The sequence below is a fragment of the Pelobates fuscus genome, chromosome 3, assembly GCF_036172605.1.
Source record: "Pelobates fuscus isolate aPelFus1 chromosome 3, aPelFus1.pri, whole genome shotgun sequence".
In the NCBI taxonomy this organism is placed as follows: Eukaryota; Metazoa; Chordata; class Amphibia; order Anura; family Pelobatidae; genus Pelobates; species Pelobates fuscus.
In genome coordinates this window covers 302,802,223-302,824,081 of record NC_086319.1, presented here as the reverse complement: position 1 = coordinate 302,824,081, position 21,859 = coordinate 302,802,223, and the positions used below count along the sequence as shown (strand labels likewise).

At 40.5% G+C, this 21,859-nt stretch overlaps 1 protein-coding gene across 1 annotated transcript in view; it reads right to left on the bottom strand.

Annotated features, from left to right (window-relative positions):
- Positions 1-1,784: 1,784 nt before the first annotated feature.
- ADAMTS17 (ADAM metallopeptidase with thrombospondin type 1 motif 17) overlaps positions 1,785-21,859 on the bottom strand; it is a 294,708-nt gene continuing 274,633 nt past the window's right edge. The window contains exons 21-23 of the mRNA XM_063448834.1: positions 7,983-8,135; positions 6,190-6,367; positions 1,785-3,768 (exon numbers count right to left, since the gene is read on the bottom strand). Coding sequence (XP_063304904.1) covers positions 3,617-3,768; positions 6,190-6,367; positions 7,983-8,135 — 483 coding nt within the window. The 3' untranslated portion in view covers positions 1,785-3,616. The remainder of the gene's footprint in view (positions 3,769-6,189; positions 6,368-7,982; positions 8,136-21,859) is intronic.

Sequence of the window (21,859 nt, the reverse complement as noted above, 5' to 3'; positions counted from 1 at the left end):
TGCTGTGTGTGTGTGTGGGGGGGGAGATGGGGAAGGGGGCATAATGTAACTATATACCTGTATTTTTTAATTAAAAAAAAAGCACTGTATCCCCCCTCCCTTCTTACCTTATGCTTGGGAATGGGGACTGTACAGCCATCCCTGATGGTCCTTGTGGTGAGAATGAACTCTAGCCTGAAAGGCTAGAGCTCACTCTCGCGAGATCGGAGTGTTGCCATGGTAACCGCGGCAAAGCTCCAACCTTGCGAGAGGAACCTGGATCCTCCTCTCCCTCCCCAGGCTGTGGCCGCATGTCAGTGCCTGTGGGCCAGTGAGGGAGATCTTTGATCTCTCCACCTGCCCATGTAGGCACACAGCAGGGCCGGCGCTTGGATAGTGGCGGCTCTGCATGGGCCGGCAGTGAAGATTTTGATCTTCCCTGTCGGCCTTGGCCCATGGCCATCGCGGCCCAACGGGCATTTGCCCGGTATGCCCAATGGCCAGTCCGGGCCTGAACAGAGCACCAGATTATTAAACGCCTTAAGGAATGCCACAGTTTCTTAGAGACATGTACATTATGTGTTTTTTTTTGTTTTTGTTTTGTTTACATGATAAGAACAACAAAATATGTTTCTCAGTCACACACAGTCATACTGCCATTTCTCAGACACACTCAGGCATACTGCCGTTACTCAGACACACAGTCATACTACCGTTTCTCAGACATACAGTCATACTGCCGTTACTCAGACACACGGTCATACTGGCATTTCTCAGACACACTCAGGCATACTACCGTTTCTCAGACACACAGAGTCATACTACCATTTCTCAGACACACTCAGACATACTGCCGTTTCTCAGACACACTCAGGCATACTGCCATTTCTCAGACACACATAGTCATACTGCCGTTTCTCAGTCACACACAGTCATACTATCATTCCTGAGACACGCACAGTCATACTGCCGTTTCTCAGTCACACACAGTCATACTATCATTCCTGAGACACGCACAGTCATACTGCCGTTTCTCAGTCACACACAGACATACTGCCGTTTCTCAGACACACACACAGTCATACTACTGTTTCTCAGGCTTTGATAAATCAGTGTATGCTTGCATGTGTCAAACAAGAAAACCCCAGTTCCACATAAATCTGCAGTCTCTGAGACACATACATGAACACGTTTTCTCAGACACACCTCACTATATCACATAATGTAATTTTAACAGACTTATGGGATCATCCTGAAAAGTTCAGTACTATCATTTTTAAGTGTCTTTCCTTTTTAGCAAACATTTAGGTTAGCTATATTTTACTGATAAAAGCCGCAACTTTCTTGTAGTCTGCTGAGTATGATGCTAGTGTCTACATAGTAAGTGTACTTACTATGTAGTCATCCACTAGGTGGCAGAAGATTACAAGATAAATACACAATACATACATTAAAGTCTCACTAATAAGGTAATTGTGAATCTAAATAGACACAGAATAAATGTATATCTGAGTTTCTTATAGATCTATGCATTATTTTTTTTTAACGAACATAGTGTCATAATGGATGTAATAATCCATCTGCCATTAGATTTATGGTGCCAAACTTCCACACTCCCTGAAACAATTTGTAATTTTAACTGTAGAAAATATTATAAATGTGGCATTCCTGATTTTTTATTATAATTAATGTATGAAGTCCAAACCAACTAATACTAATGCTGTACAACAGACTGATTACTCTAATAAAGAATTCTACGCTTACAGCGAAAGGATACTTAACAAATCTGAAACTGAATCCTCTCTATATAACAAAACAATTATACGTTCTGCACTTTTTACATATAATGGAAACCCCTACAGGATTATTCACTAAAATGTGAACTGCCACGTTTGATTACGAAATTGCTGAATTGGAAAAATTCTCAAAAAAGTGAGCTATATTTTAAGTTCTGATATTTTAGCCTACATATGAAATTCACTATAAATTTACTTTGAATCCCTTCAATTCACACTTAATTTCTCCCTGCTCGAGAACAACACACAAAGGCTTCCTAGACTGCGTAAAAAACAATGCTTTGCTCGTCTGCCCCAAAAGTCAATTTTCGATTCGTCCCGAGCTGCTAGTCATTTTTATTCACTACCGTCGGATACATTTACGTTAAAACTCTTTACTAAAAATGTTGTCTATATTGCTTGTTTTAAAGATTTTTTTTAGCAGGAGAATTTATTTAACAATACAAAATGTATGAGCAGAGACACAGAGCCACTGCGTTTATGTACAAATCTATAGAAACTCCACGCACCACCAGAGGGTGACAGGGGCTGTGGAGGAAGCTCCACCTGTCAAAAATGTCCAGAATATTCTGAGGGACCTGTGAAAAGAGCACTGTAAAGCGGTCGTGGTAACTTTCAGTGAAGATGGAGGGGAAAAAAAGCACATAAAAACCCTGAAATAATGTAGAGTGGGTGTGCAACAGGATCTAGATTTTTGTATTCTTATTTTTGTCTTAAAAATCCATTAACGATATCCATTATTTCCTCTTTAAGTGCTACCTGCACTAATTATTGCAAGTGTCCTTCATAAGGACTATTAACCCTCTTACTGCACAGCAGGCCCTTATGTCAGTTGCAGGGTAATATCTTACATAAAGAAAATAATAAGCACCAATATAAGAGAGGAGGGAACCTCCAGCTCTGATTTGTAAATAAAAGCTATATAAAATTATGCCAGCATATGAATTTCTATACAAAAGGAATTATAAAATATTAGGAGTAAGTATGTATTCTAAGAGCTGCACCTCCCTATTCTAGAGCATGAGACAGTATCAAACTAGCTCAGGAAATTGGGGATTTGGGGCATGTTCGGCAATGCCCCCCACTTTCACATTATAGCTGGAATGAAATCTTCCAGAATAACTTTGAGGAGCTGAATAATAGATATTTGAGGTTTATGATGTGTGTCTAATCTGTGCAGCTTGTAACTGCGTTGTGAACTGACCGTTAACATCAAAGGATTAGCATGAGTATGTGTGAATGTATGTGTGTGTATGTGAATGGGTTTGTTGCCTTGATTTAACGTTGAAGAGCGAGATAAATTATCACCTGTAAAATAGTACAGGCCGTTGTACACACAAACACCCCGCATTAACGTGCAAAGCTCACTAAGCACCTTGAACATTTTATAAAACAGTATTTCACGCCTGGCACCGTTTTACAGCGAGGTACTCTGTGTGAACATAGCACCCATAAACATGACATCATTATGTGCCTTTTTTTAGCTTTGGAAAAACTGGCAAATTTATCACCATTTCCTGCTTTCAATTCCAAACGCTTGATTTGCCTGAGAATTTGTCTGTTGTTGCTTTAAAAAAAAAAAAATATATATAAAATAAAAAAAATCCATAATCAAGTCTTTTTTTTCACTCTACACAGTAAGGTCGTGACCAACAAAGCAGAAGAACAAGTGACACAGTACAGAGAGCATTCAATACTTGTTCTTTAAGTTGGCCCATGGCTGCATGGACTGGCATTGGCAGCATTAGTCTGCAGAAGTGTGTTCAAATCTTATTTGGTAGTTGCAGCACTGCAGTTGTGTTTCTGTACATTTCAATGCTTCAGTCTGAGCCGTAGGGTCACTAGCTCTGTGGCTGCAGCTTGGTGGCATAGTAGTCCCTGCATGTCTGGCAGCAGCGCTGGTACCACCGCATGTCCTGGCACAGGTTCTTTTCTCTGATAACTCTGCAGTACACGGTCCATTGGTCACCTGTGCACTTGTACGTCAGGGCAGCTGTGAATGGGATAACCATATAAACATAGATTTAGAATGGAGATGTATATACGATTCTATCTAGAACAGAATAGAATTGAACTATTGCTTGAATATGATACGTCTTATACAATAATGATACTCTGCAAACAGGGCCGCCATCAGGGCATGACAACCATAACGGTTGTCATGGGCCCGGCGGTCCTGGGGGGCCCCGAGCCCCACATTTATTATGTGCACATATATATATATATATATATATATATATATATATATATATATATATATAGCAATTTTCGCTATATATATATATGTGCACAGAGGGCCCCCTGCTACCTGTACAATGAAGAGGGGGCCCAGCAGCACACTCTGTCCTCCTTTCCAGCTGCTCTCTGTCTATTTTTCCTGCACCCTGCGGCCGCCAGAGCGTTGCCACGGGTTACTATGGCAACGCTCCGCACAGCACGCAGGCCTGTCTCGTGAGATTTAGTCAGAGAGGAGCTGGAAAGGAAGACAATGTGTGCTGCTGGGCCCCCTCTTCAATGTACCGCGGCTGGCTCACTCCACCATGCCACTGGATCAACAGGAAATGTGATATCCCCCCTCCCTGGCACGGTAAGAACCAGGGAGGGGGGAATAAAATTGAAATATACACAAATAAATTAAAAAAAAAAAAATACTCCCCTCCCCCCTATTTTACACACACACTGAATCCTTACAAGCACACTCTGCACTACACACACACACTACATTCACTAAACACACTCTGCACTACACACACACACACACACTACATTCACTAAACACACTCTGCTCTACACACACACTACATTCACTAAACACACTCTGCAATCACTACAAACACTACATTTACTAAACACACTAGGCATTAAACACAAACTACATTCACTAAACACACTTTGCTCTACACACACACTACATTCACTAAACACATTTTTTTCTACACACACACACTACATTCACTATACACATTTTGCACCACACACACTACATTCACTAAACACACTCTGCACTACACATACACTACATTTACTATACACTCTCTGCACTCACTGCAAACACTACATTCACTAAGCACACTCTGCACTACACACACACTACATTCACTAAACACACTTTGCACTACACACACACTACATTCACTATACACACGTTTCACTCACTACACACTACATTTACTAAACACGCACGGCACTACACACACACACACTACATTCACTAAACACACTTTGCACTCACTACAAACACACTACATTCACTATACACACTACATCCACTACAAAAACACACACTCTGCATTCACTATACACACACCTACATTCATTACACACACACTCTGCATCTAATGCATGCATACAAACATTACATACATTACACAAAACGTACAATCTGCATCCACTATACACTCTGCATCCATGACAAACATACTGCATCCACTATACACACTGCATCCATGACACACATACAGCATCCACTATACGCATTCTACATCCACTATACACACTGCATCCATGACACACATACCGCATCCACTATACACACACACACTTCATCCTTGTGGGCAGACTCGGGGCTGGCCCCGGGGGCCCAGATCTTGAGCTGTGTCAGGGGCCCTAAAATTTCTGATGGCAGCCCTGTCTGCAAATGTAAGTCATCTAAGCACATACAGTATTAATGCATTAACCCCAAATGGATGGTCTAAGTGGACAATTAGAAATTTCTCTCTAAAGCAGGTACATTAACCAACTGAGTTATATTTAAACTACTCAAGTTTAAAGAGACATTTCTATGGCTGTTACACACTTTTCAGACACTTATCAGTTTTCCTTTTAGACTGTAAATTTCAAATTGAATTCCTAGAAGAAAGATTCAAGATGAGCTCCATCGCCATATATTGCTATCCTACACAAGGGAGATATGCCTGATTTTACAGCCTCCTAGTGAGTTCTCTACCACCCCTCCCCCTATATTTTTTTGTACTTATGGTATTACACTATATGTATTTCCATTTGGAGATTACGGGTTGTCCCGAATCTCCTATACAAACAATCCAGGTTGTATGTCTATATAATTAACAGTTTGGTGTGAGTCGGACGTAATTTATTGCCTTTGCTATTTTTTCTTTTGTTTAATTCCTACACTACCCTTTGCTGATTTTTATGTCCTAGTCTTTATTTAGTATTTTCTTCTGAATCATTTCTAGGCAGTGTATAAATAATTTCACAAAAAAGCAGGAGTAGAAATGTCACCGTCTATTGAATTTTGTAACAGGTTATTCTTGCATGACACATACTTACTCCTTAAGTCATAGCTACTACAACAAAGTGTTACTTGAAAAATAACTACGGACATGCTTTAATAATGTCATGTGCCTATTCACCAAATACAATCTCTGTATACTGTTATGCAGAGAGTACTAACCCAGCCTGGGAGATGTGATCGTGTTTGCGTTTGTTTTTTCATTGCAGGCTTCTTGGTGACATTGTCTGTAGGCCACTGGCTTGGTAAGGACAGAGCATTCGTTTCCATGGCGACCTGTCACTTTATGCATACACTGCACCACTCGAGATTGCAGCCCTTTGCCACAGGTGGAGGAACACTAGGTTAAAAAAAATGTTTAGAAAAATAAACAGAAGAAAATAAGTAAGTAGTGTGTATTCCAAGGACATCAATGGCACGGTAAATACACAGCGCAATATGATCCCATTGTACAGCGCTACGGAATCTGATGGCGCTATATAAATAATAAAATAATAATAATGAGTATAGGCCTAAAACTTGTTCTCCACAAGAAATTTTAACAAGTCTGGATTGAGCAGCCTTTTGGCTAGATGTAGTTTAGAGTAAAAGTATCACCTGGAAGATTCTATACATAGATCAGTTGGAAACATTGTACCCAGTATAGTAAAGTGGCACTGACATTCATCTCATCGTGGCACCACCCAATACCCTCACTGTTAACTGCTACTAGAAGAGCAATTACATATCCTCCTTAAAGGGATTCTCTAGTGCCAGGAAAACAAACTTGTTTTCCTGGCACGGTAGAATCCTGCAGTGCCCCCATCCCACGTCGCTGAAGGGGTTAAAACTCCTTCAGACAGTTACCTGAATTGAATCCAGTGCCGATGTCCCTCGGCGTTGGGTCAGTCTCCGCCCACGCTCCCCCCCACGGACATCTGCCGGCGGGGGAGACCTAATGCGCATGCACAGTAATGGCCATGCACGCGACCTCCATTAGACCTCCCCATAGGAAAGCATTATTCACTGCTTTCCTATGGGAATGCCAGCGACGCTGTAGGTCCTCATGCATAAGAACATCTAAGAACCCACTAGAGGAGGACTTATGAAAACTGCAATAATTACACTTGCAGGGTTAAGGTTAATGGGAGTTAGCACCCAGACCACTTCAATGGGCTGAAGTGGTCTGGGTGCCTACAATGTCCCTTTAATTTATTTAGATTTTATTCTCCTCAGTTCTATGCACTAGTTTAGCATCACTGCATCCATGTTTCTATACATCCTGTCCAGACAGATATCGATCTCAGATGGTTCTACGCTGACACGGTTTGTGAAACAGTCATTGAGGTTAGCTCATTGCAGTCTGCTCAGATGCATTGCCACCAGTTAAGACATCGGTTGACAGAAGCAAGTTATACCTGCAGAAATCTATGTGTGGATCAATATCCAAAGGCCAAGCATTAAAGCAATATTTATTAGTCGGGTCCAGAGTACAACATGACACCAGTCTATATATTAAGTATTTGTTCTTTATAAGCTATGCCCAGGGTTCCACAAGCTTCCTGAACATAATACAGTGACATCAATGATATTTCATCCTACCCCTGTACTACAATGAATCCACTAAAGCTAGTAAAGGATGTCAAGCAAGATGCAGTGTAGGTATCATGCGGTATTAACCACTGCTCTAAGCCATCTTGGTGTTTGTTTGCATTTATGGTATAGACTACCACACGAAGCCCTTCCTGATTACTAGGGGATGCTTTGCATTGCTTAAGGCATGACCATCGTTAGTAGAATTGATTCACAGCAAGCAGTTTTAATGCATAGTGTAAGCAGAAATAAATAAATCTCACACTAGCAGCAGCACAAATTGCTCATTAAAAAGAAAGTCCACGTAGACAGCAAAAATCCCCTCCACCAAAACGCTATGAAACATTTCACATACATAAGTTGGATGAAATCTGCTGACTTACTTTGGACCAGTCTCCTGTTTTCCATTCATAGCACCCTGTGTAATCTTCACACTCTTCCTCCTCTCTGGGCCTTGTAGCTGCATCACATTTGCCCTTTGTGTTATTACAGGAGATGCGTCTCTTCCTATTCCCTTGGCCGCAGTCTGAGGAGCACTACCGAAAAAAAAGGAATATAAATCATGTTCTGTTCTTCTGAGATATCAGGGGTGCAGTTAGAGTCATCAGTGAGCTAATCAGTGACATAAAAAAGGTGTGCTATAAATGTGCATCTCTCTTTAGAACTGTGGTCACTAGATATCCATGGATTGGATACAGATGGTGATATAGATTTCTTTTCAACAAACCAATAAGTTTGAATGACTATCTGTTCCTGTCCAAACTAGATATCCATGGATTGGATACAGATGGCACCGGGGGTCCATGGATTGAAAAAAGATGTAGATGGCACCTGGGGGTCCATGGATTGAAAAAAGGGACACATGGCACCAGGGGTCCATGGATTGGATACAGATGGCACCAGGGGGTATGGATTGAATAAAGATATAGATGGCAATGGGGTCCATGGATTGGATACAGATGGCACCAGGGGTCCATGGATTGAATAAAGGCACACATGGCATCAGGGGTCCATGGACTGGATACAGATGGCACCAGGGTCTATGGATTGAATAAAGATATAGATGGCACCGGGGGTCCATGGATTGAATAAAGATACAGATTGCCCCTGGGGGTCCATGGATTGAATAAAGGGACACATGGCACCGGCGTTCCATGGATTGGATACAGATGGCACCGGGGACCATGGATTGGCTAAAGATACAGATGGCACCGGGGGTCCACGGATTGACTAAAGATACAGATGGCACTGGGGGTCCATGGGTTGTATAAAGGTACAGATGTCACAGATCAGTCTCTCTTTAATCCTTTGACACTCAGAACTAGCTGTCACTGAGGATGCCAGGACACATTGTAATCTCACTGAGAATGAGAAAAGATGCAGGGAAGCACTGGAATTTAGATCTGTGGAGGGGGGCGGAGCCTAACCGCGTAGCAGACCAGACGTGCCCGACTAGGGCTCCTGCATCTGGGGACACAATCCGGGGTAATCCAGCCCCAAAAACGACATTTGCCTACCGCAAACTATCCCACGAGACCCGGGAGAGGCTGCCGAATCGAACGGTACCTTTCCCGACCAAATCGTTACTGGAAAGAAGTTTGCGGCCTACACGTGGAAGAGACCTGGGGAGACGGCCGCTCCCCGGACTCACTAACAGCAGCTGGACACCTCGGGGAACACCTCCCCCCCCCCCACTGGACCGACGGGGGTTATCTCGGTCCGCATTAACACTCCTCACCTACCGCACAGCCTGCTGATGGCTACATCTAAGGTAGTTATCCGCCCAGCGAGCCCTCACAACACGACGGACGCATTTACCGTCAGAAACAGGCAACAGCCCAATCTAGACGGGAACACTATAATAGATGGCGTGCTACAACGCATCGATGACCACTTCACCCGATTCTGGGAGAAACTAGAGGAACGTTTGAAGACAGCAACTGGGGAACAGAAAAGCGTGCAACCACAAGCGGGTAAGAGGGAGAAGGGGACCCCACAGGGCTTTAACCCCCTCCACATCCCCGACCCACGTAATTATGGCCCACCAACGAAGCAAGCATACTTCCCAAACCACCCCCAAAGGGGACAGTGGCCAGGGGCTACAGCGGCAACTGGCAAAAGCCGCCCCACAAGCCTTCCCGGGCCGAAGACCGATAGGAGCTACCCTCCCAAGCATCGACCACACCGCCGCAGAGCAAGCCACCGCAGGCGGTGGCGTAACACCCTAGCTCAACACGGCTCCTGACTGAGGATCAACCCGGCCTCACAGAGTTACCGAGTTGGTGGATTAATGGTGCAGGCCTTCACGAAAACCTGGGGCTGGCAGGCGGCCGCCACACATCCGCAACTGATTGCCACCAGAGGCGATCCCCTGACCCTGGGGGCCAACATACACAACACCTTTGACCAGCATGCCTATGCTACGAAATCCCAGAACACAAACACCCACCAGTCCGCAATACAGCTTCTTGCCACACGCGAACAAACCGGAATAGAGTTGTGGCCTCCCCCAGTTGCAGGGACTGTTTCTCCCACATGGCCCTTGTGTGGAGTCGGCTGACTCGGGACTGGAACTGACACACTAGTAGGGGACACTGGCGGACGGCCCAAGCTTGAGAACAAACCTGCATTCCTGTTATATGTCGCCGCCGGGTTACCTACACCAGGTATGAAGCACCCACCTGCTGGCAACCACCCCTTTCGGGGCTATAACTGAACTGTTTGAAGCTCGGACTGCACTTGACTTGCAGGCCTGCTACACATCCCTGCAGCCGCTATGCCGTACAGACCCTGCACACTGCTTTTCTTATTATGTATAGTGACTCAGTTAATATTTCATTATGGACTTTGGACGCTCCTTAACTACTATGATACCATGAGAATGTCAGCCTAGAGTCACGTTTGCCTTTCTTAACTTCGCTACCTAGGCCTGACCTCTTACTTAATTTTTACTGTTAATTTTTTTTTATGTTGCCAAGCATGTCGACAACTCCATAAGCGTGCCCTAGCATTTTAGCAGATTTCCTGTACTATTTTCTAGGGCACTACACGCCTGCTTATAAATGTTACTAGCCCACTGCAATCCTGATTTAAATACCTTACCAAATTCGTGCGGAGTGAAGGGCCGAGGGGACAGAGTCCGTCACCTTGAGAGACCCTAGGGGCCTCAGTTAAGCTTGTAATGTTGTGTTCCCCTGCTCTGCTTTAGTCTAGTTTATTTTCTAAGCTATTTCACCTAGAGCACTATATAGATATAGCATTAGACAACCGTACCACATAACGAGCAGCCAAACTGCAGGTGACCTATATTTTTACAAGTTGATATCTTCTTTAGCCTGACCATAATCACTTAAGAATGTGCAGCAACTACACTTTTATGCCGTCAGTTTTCTCATTAAGCATGTTTAATTTTTTATGAAAGCCCTCACCGTATAGCCAAGATGAGGATTACTTATGTTTTTTTTTTCTGCGGTGGCCTTACACACTACTTATTTACTATGTGCCTAAGTTTTGCATAGCCTAAATGTTACTCTTCTATAGCCTATTAGCCTTGAATTTATGACATGTTATCGTTTTAACCTGTGTGATGTTTTTGCTTATGGTTTTTCACACTAATATCCTTACTGCTTAGGCCTCACCTATTGTTCACTAACTACGTGCATAAGCCTTGTATACCCTCTTACAGTCTAACAGAACAACACACATACTAAAGCAAGAGATAACCCGTCACACACATACTAAAGCGAGAGATAACCTGTCACACATATACTAAAGCGAGAGATAACCTGTCACACACATACTAAAGCGAGAGATAACCTGTCACACACATACTACAGCGAGAGATAACCTGTCACACACATACTAAAACGAGAGATAACCTGTCACACACATACTAAAGCGAGAGATCACCTGTCACACACATACTAAAGCGAGAGATCACCTGTCACACACATACTAAAGCGAGAGATCACCTGTCACACACATACTAAAGCGAGAGATCACCTGTCACACACATACTAAAGCGAGAGATAACCTATTACTACACTGATAAGATGACTTATAACATGTTTATTGCAACGATCTAACCTAACTATACTCACAAGCTATGTTTAAAGTCAATTGTTGAAGCCTGATAAAAACATAAAAATTGTGCTTATTACTCATGTGCCCCACATGTTTTACGTGGGATAAGCCAGAGGACTGCTTTTGGGGCACCTCTAGCCAGCTTGTATTACATATATGCACGTCAAAAATAAAGATTTACAAAAAAAAAAAAAAAAAATTTAGATCTGTGGAACATGCAATATGGTTACATAGCTGTCCAATGAGAAAAAGAGAAAGAAGAGCAAATACCTCTATAAAAATATGGTTAAGTCACATTGATACAGCAAAGGACAGACTTACCCTCAGCTGCTGTGACATAGTGTCTGCATTATCCATACAAATCTATTCAGGTCAGAAGGACAATACTGGGCAGCAAGCACTGGGTTAAGATGAGAACTCCAGGTTTTTATCAAACCTCTTGAAAATAGTGTATGGCCATATGTGTAACAACTTGCATTTTCATTTTCTATTACTGTGGGGAGTAAAAATCCATGAGGGAAATAACTAGACATGTGGGCACCATCTACTTAATAATATGCACATTTTGTTTAATGCATATACTAGAAGATTTTTTTTTTTTTATATGAAACGCACCACTCACTCGATCCAGGTTAATACAGGTTGTTTAGCCTTAAAGATAAAAGGGACACTCAAGACCCCTAAAGCACTTGTTTAAAAGATTTATGTGTGAAGTGTGGCCTTTTTTTTCATTATGGAAAAAGTGCAGATTTCAATAGACACTTTCATAAATTAACCTGGTAACACCCTACTTACTGGTTTAGTTAGCTCACTGGAGCTCAACTGAAGAGGCAACACCTGCCTGGCAAGACTTCTCATTGAGCTGCCTTGGGAAGGCTGTGATTGGACAGCTGGGGAAGTCTGGGCAGGCTTAGGAGGGGAGGGCTGGCAAAGGCAGCAGACAAGAGAAATGCATGTTTTACAAGCTGTTTTCAGATATAAGCCGAATTAAAAAAATGCATAATTAGATGCATGTATGTTTCTGTTGTGGGTATCCCGAATAAACAATTATTTTTTTTAATTAATTTTGTGTTTGGGTAGTGGAGTGTCCCTTTAACCCCTTAAAGGACCACTCTAGGCACCCAGACCACTTCAGCTTAATGAAGTGGTCTGGGTGCCAGGTCCTTCTAGGGTTAACCCATTTTTTCATAAACATAGCAGTTTCAGAGAAACTGCTATGTTTGTGAATGGGTTAAGCCTTCCCCTATTTCCTCTAGTGGCTGTCTCACTGACAGCCGCTAGAGGCGCTTGCGTGATTCTCACTGTGAAAATCACAGTGAGAGCACGCAAGCGTCCATAGGAAAGCATTATGAATGCTTTCCTATGTGACCGGCTGAATGCGCGCGCAGCCGACGGGGAGGAGAAGAGGAGGATCGGAGGAGGAGAGCTCTCCGCCCACCGCTGGAAAAAGGTAAGTTTTTACCCCTTTCCCCTTTCCAGAGCCGGGCGGGAGGGGGTCCCTGAGGGTGGGGGTACCCTCAGGGCACTCTAGTGCCAGGAAAACGAGTATGTTTTCCTGGCACTAGAGTGGTCCTTTAAGGACACATGACATGTGTGACATGTCATGATTCCCTTTTATTCCAGAGGTTTGGTCCTTAATAGTATTACCATTCAAAAAAATGTCTGCCTGGAAGATCTGTAATATTACACTTACTCATCCAACAATCACATTTTAAGTATTGTTTGATGCACTGTTACATGGTTAAGTGCTTGTATTGCACTGTGGCAAATCCCCAACTGTATGGTGTACAGTACGCTGCTGCCACAGGCAGAGGGAAGTACGTCTTTAACATTGGCAAACCTATAAATTAAGCCTCATAACAGCAACAAAGCAGTTTTTTTATTTGATACTGGGCCGTCATCCATTTCATTTTCTGTAAGCCCTGACTTACTGACCTCCTCTCGGAAGTAATTCCTTAATAATGAACACACAACTGCAGTATGCCCTTGTGCCAAGCTGCAACATGAGTTCAGAGACTCACTGGCCAACCAAACATCAGATTTTATATGTATTCCCATTCCCATAAAAAGATGACTTGAACATATCAATGACATATTGTATGCCATCCTACACAATGCTTAAAATGAAAGGAAAAAAATGCTTTATACAAATTTCATTGATCTAAATTCTATAAATTCATAGGGCTAATTCATTGTTTTGTCTCAGCACTTAGAACTTGTTTTTCAGTTTGTTAGATTTTGTTACATTTACTTTTATTCATGTTAACCTGCAGCCCAATTTAGAACCTGTTGCATGCAAAAGCTGAGTATGTGTTTTCTGCACAAAAAAAAAAAAAATGATTTAAGTATAAAGGAATGTTCCATATTTAATTTACTTGTTGAGCAAAAGATGAGCAGTTGTCATAACAAGCATGGAAGCCCTCAATACACTTTTCACCATGCGTAGCCCACTGTAGTGGTTAAGATGCCCAGAGTATAGTGACGCTATTCCCCGGTAATTGGGCAAATTGTTTTGCAACATGTTGCCCTCTTACCTGGGTCCCTGCTGGGCATGGGTCTCCTCTGAAGCTGGTGATGCGCTGGCAAACCCAGGTACCAATTCTGTTGGTCATTAATTGGCTGACAACATTAGCCAGGGCGATCTTGGCTAATAAATGTCACTCTGTGCACAGAACACAAACATAATTAACATTAGCCAGCCCAGAAATCTTGTTCTGGGCTAATAACATACTCATACTGAAACTCTGCACCTACAAACTCCAAGAACCATGTTCACTTCAAATCACTGAAGTGGTAATGGTGCTTGGTTTATAACTTTAAGGATTCAGTATATTGATGCCAGCTATCCAGGATTGCAGTTATTTTTTAAAATGAAAATGTTAATGTACACATGATTAATCTGTGGAGTTTTTCATTTTTACATATTCTATAGTTCACTGTTAAACAAAAATAACATATGCAGTGTTTGAAGGACCCAGAGTGTGTGCAGGAGATCTAGTGTGTGTATATGTGTAGATGATCCAGAGTTGGGTAAGGGACCTAGTGTGTGTCTGGAATGTAATGTGTTTAGGGGTGCAGTATGTGTGTGAGCGGTTCTGTAGTATATATATATATATATATATATATATATATATGTTTGGAAGTATTGTGTGTGTGTGTGTGTGTGTGTGTGAGTGGTGCAGTGTGTTTGGGGGCTCCTGTGTGTATGTGTGAGATGTGCAGTGTGTGTGTGAAGGGGGAAGTGTGTATTTGTGAGGAGTATAGTGTGTGTATGTGAGGGGAGCAGTGTGTGTGCAGTATGTGCTTGTGAGGGTTATCTCAAAGAGGGATTAATCCCCAGAGGATTAAGATTAGAAAAAATCCCAGCATGTGGCATAGAGAATGAGGAATTCCTAAGAAAATGGGACTCAATCCTAGACACATGCTCTCAAAACCTCATGAAACTAATAATTGAATTTGAAAAACAAGGTAGAGAACAAATAGAGATAGACATAAAAACATTGGAATCTGAGGGCAGTCAAAATATAGAACCCAATAAATATAAAGAAAAAGAACAAGAAATTTGCAATACAATTAACAATCTGGAGGAAAAAATTGCAGACACTAAAAACAACAAAATTAAAAGAGATAGACGAGATAAAACCTTTAACACTTTTTCCACTAGCAATAAAATTAAGAATAAACACAAACGATTTTTTGATAGAGATAATAGAAACTTTGAGACATCACAAAAAAACACCTATTTTAGAAAATTTAACACCTACAAAAGAAACACCTCACCCATTCGAACAGGTAACTCACCAATTAACCACATACGGAATTCACCTATCAAAATGAGAACATTTACCAATAATCACACACGAAGCCCCATCGTCACGAGACGAAAAATACATACCACAAACACTGTCCCACAGACTCAAAATTCCACTAAACAAAGAGGAAGAAAAGAATCAACCTCCCCAAATCTATGTGACACTTCCCCTAGGAGATCCTATGCCCAAGCAATAAGAACTAATCTGGAATATCCAGATGAAAGGGAGGATCTTTTTTTAGAGGGAGGGGCACACAGGGACGGGAGAATAACCCAATTTTTCAAACCACGTCACAACCATCAGGGAATCACATCAGATATTCACTCAATTTCCCCCAAAAGAAAAAGAACAGAGGAGAACCCGCGGAGAGAGGACTCTCTAAGACAAAGACACTAGAGAAACATTATGGAATCTATAACCTAACTGATGTTGAGTTAAGTGATACGGATTTGAAAGCCTTAAGTAAAGGCCTCAAATTTGCACCAAACCAAAAAATGAATTTTTTTAACACTTACATTGATGTTCAGAAATACATCCGCAAAATGACACTCAAGAGATTCTTCTTAAAGAGAGAGACAGAAGAAAACACATTTACAAAAAGTTCAGATGAAACCAGTTTAGAGCAGAAACAATTTAAAAAGAAATCACATTTTTACCCAGTAGGAGATAGAGGTCCCTTCCTAGACACATTTAATAGTATGGTATGCCATGACCTAGAAGAATTAGAAAAAGAAAAAAATCCAAGGGAAAATAAATATAATATGAGTAAGGAAGAATCAGCAAGTATAACAAAATTAAAAAAAATGGACACCATAGTAATAAAAGAAGCTGATAAGGGGGGAGCCATAGTTATTATGACGAGAGAATATTATATGAATGAGGCACACAGAATCTTGGGAGATGTAGAAACTTACATCAAACTCACAGGAGATCCAACAAAAAAATTTAACACCATCCTAGGACTCCTGTTGGACCAGGCTTATGAAAACAATATAATCTCTAAAAACAATAAAGAATATCTCTTTAATAATTTTCCAATCATACCCATTTTTTATTTTCTCCCCAAACTACATAAAAACCCAATAACACCCCCGGGGAGACCAATCATCAGCGGTATAAATTCTGTATCCGCTCACCTCTCAGAATTTGTGGATCACCACCTTCAAAAATATGCGCAAGAAGCCCCCTCCTACCTAAAAGACACTGCACATGTTCTAAGAACTATGGAGAATATAATTTGGGAACACGACTATGTTTGGGTGACTCTAGATGTCACATCATTATATACAATAATAAAACATAAGAAAGGCCTGGGTGCAGTGGAAAGAATTATGGAGAAAGATGAAAACATATCATCAAATTTTCGAAATTTCATCCTAAACAGTATCCACTACATCCTTAAACACAATTATTTTTTCTTTGATGATTCATTTTACCTCCAAACCACTGGTACAGCCATGGGGACCAGGTTCGCCCCCAGCTATGCAAACATATATATGCGGGATTGGGAATCCAACCACATATGGAGTGGGCATAGCTGGGTAGCGAACCTGGTCCTATGGAAGCGTTTTATTGATGACATTATCTTAATTTGGCAAGGACCACAGGATGATTTGTCATCATTTATAGATTACATTCACCAAAATGATTATGGCTTAAAGTTCACATATGAAGTTAACACCACCACCATCAATTTCCTTGATTTAAACCTCTTTGTAGAAAACAACCAGATCCAATCAAAATGTTTTTTTTAAAAAACTGAAGGTAACAGTTTTATTCATAGAAAAAGCTGCCACAAAGACAAATGGTTGGAGACCATACCAAAAAGCCAGCTAATACGAGTAAGAAGAAATTGCTCGAAAAATTCAGATTTTAGAGAACAGGCTGAGCATTTAAAAAACTAATTTGTGGCAAAAAAATATGAAACAACTCTGTTAGACAAAGAAATTAAAGAAATAGGAAAAAAGAATAGAAGGGACCTGATAGCTCCAAACCCTAAAAGACATTTTAAGGATAATTATAATTTTTCTTTTACAACCCAATACAATACACAACACTGGAAAATAAAAAAGATCCTCAACAAACATTGGGACATTTTGCGTCAAGATCCCATTTTAGGTAAAGCGTTACCAAAAAAAACACCAGTGATTTTCAGGCGAACAAAAAACTTAAAAAATGTATTAGCCCCAAGCTATGCCCTAAAAATCCCACGTAAAAGCATAACCTCTAACATCAGTGGCTTCACCCCTTGCAATTCTTGTAAAGCCTGTAAAAATCAAAAATTTATACAAAAAAGAGACTTCACAAGCTTCACTACGAAAGAACGATTTAAAATAAAATCTAATATTAATTGCAACACAAGGAATGTAGTTTATATGTTACAATGCCCCTGCGGGAAACAGTATGTGGGGAGAACATGCAGAAAACTAAAAGAGAGAATATTGGAACACCAAAATAATATTAGAAAGAAATCAATGAAACATATAGTACCACTACATTGCAACACTTGCAACAAATTTGACTGGCGGAGTTTTATGTTTTTGGGTATTGAACAGGTGGATCCATATTGGAGAGGAGGTAATTTGACCAAGAAACTCTCTCAAAGAGAGACTTTTTGGATCAGCAAATTAAAAACACTCCAACCTCTTGGCCTAAACCTAGATATTGACCTGTGGAGCTTCTTTGAAGACTAAACAAATTATCTCCTTTCCGGTTCTTGTGTAGTGCATGGGTATTATCACACTTCTCTCTCATTAAAAAATTGAAGATTCAAATTATATACATTTAAAATTTTTTATTTTTTTTATTTATTTTTTATTTTTATTTTTTATTTTTTATTTTTAATTTTTCATTTTCATTTTTATTTTATTTTTATTTTTATTTATATTTTTATATATTTTTATTTTTATTTTTATTTACATTCGTATTGATTTTTATTTTTTATTTTTATTTTATTTTTATCTATATTTTTATTTTTATTTTTATTTTTATTCTTATTTTCATTTTTATTTTTATTTTCATTTTTATTTTCATCTTTATCTAATCTTTAAGTTTTATTCTGTGTTTTTCATTTCATTTCTTCATTTTATTTTATTTTAATTTTTCCTTTGTTATTTATTTATATAATTTTTCATAACCTTTTTTATATTTTCTACATATTTTTATATATTTTTTATACATTTTCTTATTTTTTTATATTTTCCATATTCATCATTACGTATAACTTTTTATTTTCTGTGTATACTCATAATTTTTTCAAAAAACTTTTTTATAATTTTTTCAAATTCTGGATTTCATTTAATTCAAAGATAAAATGAACTCCATTCACCCTCAAGTAGAAAGAGACAGAAGTGTGATATAAATGGGTCTCACCAATCACTACAATGTGTATAGATAACTAACACTGTATAATCAATGCATTGTACTGTATGATCAATGTACATTAAAGAGTAGCAATGTTTGTATTTGACAAAACCTCCAAATAGTAAGAATGATATATGTATGGAAATCCAAGAATTATATATGTACACATGCAGAATAGTTGATTCATGTTTGCACATAAATATTTATTCTTCATTTTTTATTATATTTTGTTTTGTATAGTGAGATGCATTCATAAATCCTACAATTGCAGTCTGCATGATGAATATAAATTGTAATGGAAACATATATTCTTACTTATTTTTTATTCATTCTAAGTAGTACCATCCAGAGTTCTTTTAACCCTTTTCTCTTCCCCCCACCCCGATTTCCCTTACTCGCATGTAAACTCTCTGAGCTAAAACGATTGAATTGCAATGACCGCGACCCACTTCCGGGTCTGTGAAACGCAAGATGGAACGCACACGCTGGACGGGATGACGTCATCAGGAGAAACATCGCGGCACACGTGATGACGTCACCGGGAAAATGCCGCGAAAATTGAAAACCAGCTGACGAACATTTGGGACTAAATGGGGATGTATATAAGGACTGGGAGGGGGGATATGCTTTATGCTGCTATTTCGTTTTTGCACTTTACTGCACTAAGTCCCTGAGGAAGTCCATATCTAGGACGAAACGCGTAGGACGTGCATGGTGACAAGCCGTTTGTTTTTTACCTATATGTAAGTCATTAAATACTTTTTTACTTCAACTCTGGAAGTGTACTACATTTGTGTATATATCTTTTTATTTTGAGATACATACATTCTGCTCTGAGAGGAACATGTGAGGAGGGACAACAGATTGGACACTGAAAGATACCACTCAAGGCTCTTTTAATTCTGCAAATCTGTGAGTGACCAATTGTAACTTTAAATCAGTACCAGTCCCCACACAGTTAAACGCTATGTTCCTTTATTGTATTTATATTTAGCAGATTTTCCCCTATCTATGTGCATATATCTATTGAAGACAGGAGGAAGTCTTCGGGGAGTTACCAGGATACTTCACCTGAAACATTAAGGGAAGTCCTGGTTTGCTTTAAATCACATATTCATAATTTGCTTCACTGGGTTGTGTTCACATATATTGTTGTTTGTGCTTGTGAGGATGCCGTGTGTGCTGTGTGGGTGCAGTGTGTGTGCCTTGAGTATTTTGGTGTGTGTGTGAGGGGTGCTGTGTGTGAGGTGTGTGTTAGCGTTCTGTGGGAGGGGGGTGTTTGTGTGCGAGGGTGCTGTGTGTGTTAGTGTGATGTGTGTGAGGGGGTGTGTTTGTGTGTGTGTGAGAGTGCTGTGTGTGTTAGTGTTATGTGTGTGAGAGTGCTGTGTGTTTGAGGGTGCTGTGTGTGTGTGTGTGTGTGTGAGTGCTGTGTGTGTTAGAGTGCTGTGTGATGGTGATGTGTGTAAGGGTGCTGTGTATGTGTTAGAGTGCTGTATGAGGGTGCTGTGTGTGTGTGTGTGAGTGAGAGTGCTGTGTGTGTTAGGGTGCTGAGTGTAAGGGTGCTGTGTCAGGATGATGTGTGTGTATGTTAGGTTGCTGTGTGTGTTTGGAGGGATTGTGTGTTGGGGGAGCCAGGTTAATGCAAATATATATGTTTTTTTTTTTATAATAATGAAAAAATAAAAAAAAAATACACCAAGCACTGGGGGACCGTCCTGCCATCCCTGGTGGTGCTAGTGGTGAGCCATGCCAACACTCCGAATCTCGCGAAAGGGACCTGGCGGAGCTGCAAGATAGAGCTCCGCCGGGTCCTCTCTGTTTTCCTCCCTCCCCTGCCGGCGGCCGCAATGCACTGTATGTGGGCTGGTGAGAGAGATCTTTGATCTCCCCACCAGCCCGTCATTTGCTAGGTGTGCCCGATGGCCAGTCTGGGCTTGGGTGTCTATATATGCTAGTTTGCATCTGTGTGCTAGGGCATGTCTACGTGGGAACGCTAATGTTTTTCTTATGTGTGCCAGTGTTTGACTGTATGAATGCTAATTAGGTATGTGTATGTGGATATTTACGCATGGGTAATTCTGTACGCACATATATCTAATTAGACATTTGTAAGTGGCTAATTATGAAAGTGTTGCTAATCATGCATGTGTTTGCATGGATGAGGGAATGTTCCACAAAAATGTCTCGCACATGGCCACACAAACTGCAAGGACAACTCTGCAATTCCCTTAAACACAAGAGAGTATGATTATACAGAATGTTCTCTCATGCAGCCCACATGTCACTACATACAACCACGCTCTGTTCTGCTTCACTAACAAGCACATATATATCGTGAGGAGTTTTCCTGGAAGTGAGAGCCCCTCTCACTTAAAATGAAATTATAGCTTGGAAAAAAATAAAAAGTGGAGCTTATTAATGAATTTTAAAAGATGCCTAGTCCTTCTGCCCAACATTCTTGGTAATGCAATACAACCTTCCGAAATATATTCACAAAGTCTCCAAAGCTATCCACAATAAATAGTGAGAGCTGCCAAAATGCCTTCTTTTGGAGAACCCATAAGTAGCAGCCTTATAAAGTGTTGGGTAATGTTAAAAAATAACATATCACATAGATATATCTATATCCACATTATAATATGTTAGCACACCTCTGACATATCTGTGATCCTTGGCCAATACTGAATATCACATTTTCCAAAGTGGGAAATGGCCCATAAACAAGATAAATACTAATGTATGACATGAGCAGCGAAGCAAAGCAGTAGTAAGAGACTTCATTGACTTGGAAAGATTGAGACAGAGAGAATCATCACCAGGTTTCTTATGGCAAGGAACCTGTCTTTACAGTCTTCATGACAGCTATTTTCTAAATAAAGGGCACTGACAGCATCGGTGTCTGTTACAGTCACATACGGGCAGAGATCAGAGGTCGGACCTGTTATTCATTGATTAATTTATTACATAACCTAGCACTTGGAAGATTACAATTAAAATATTGA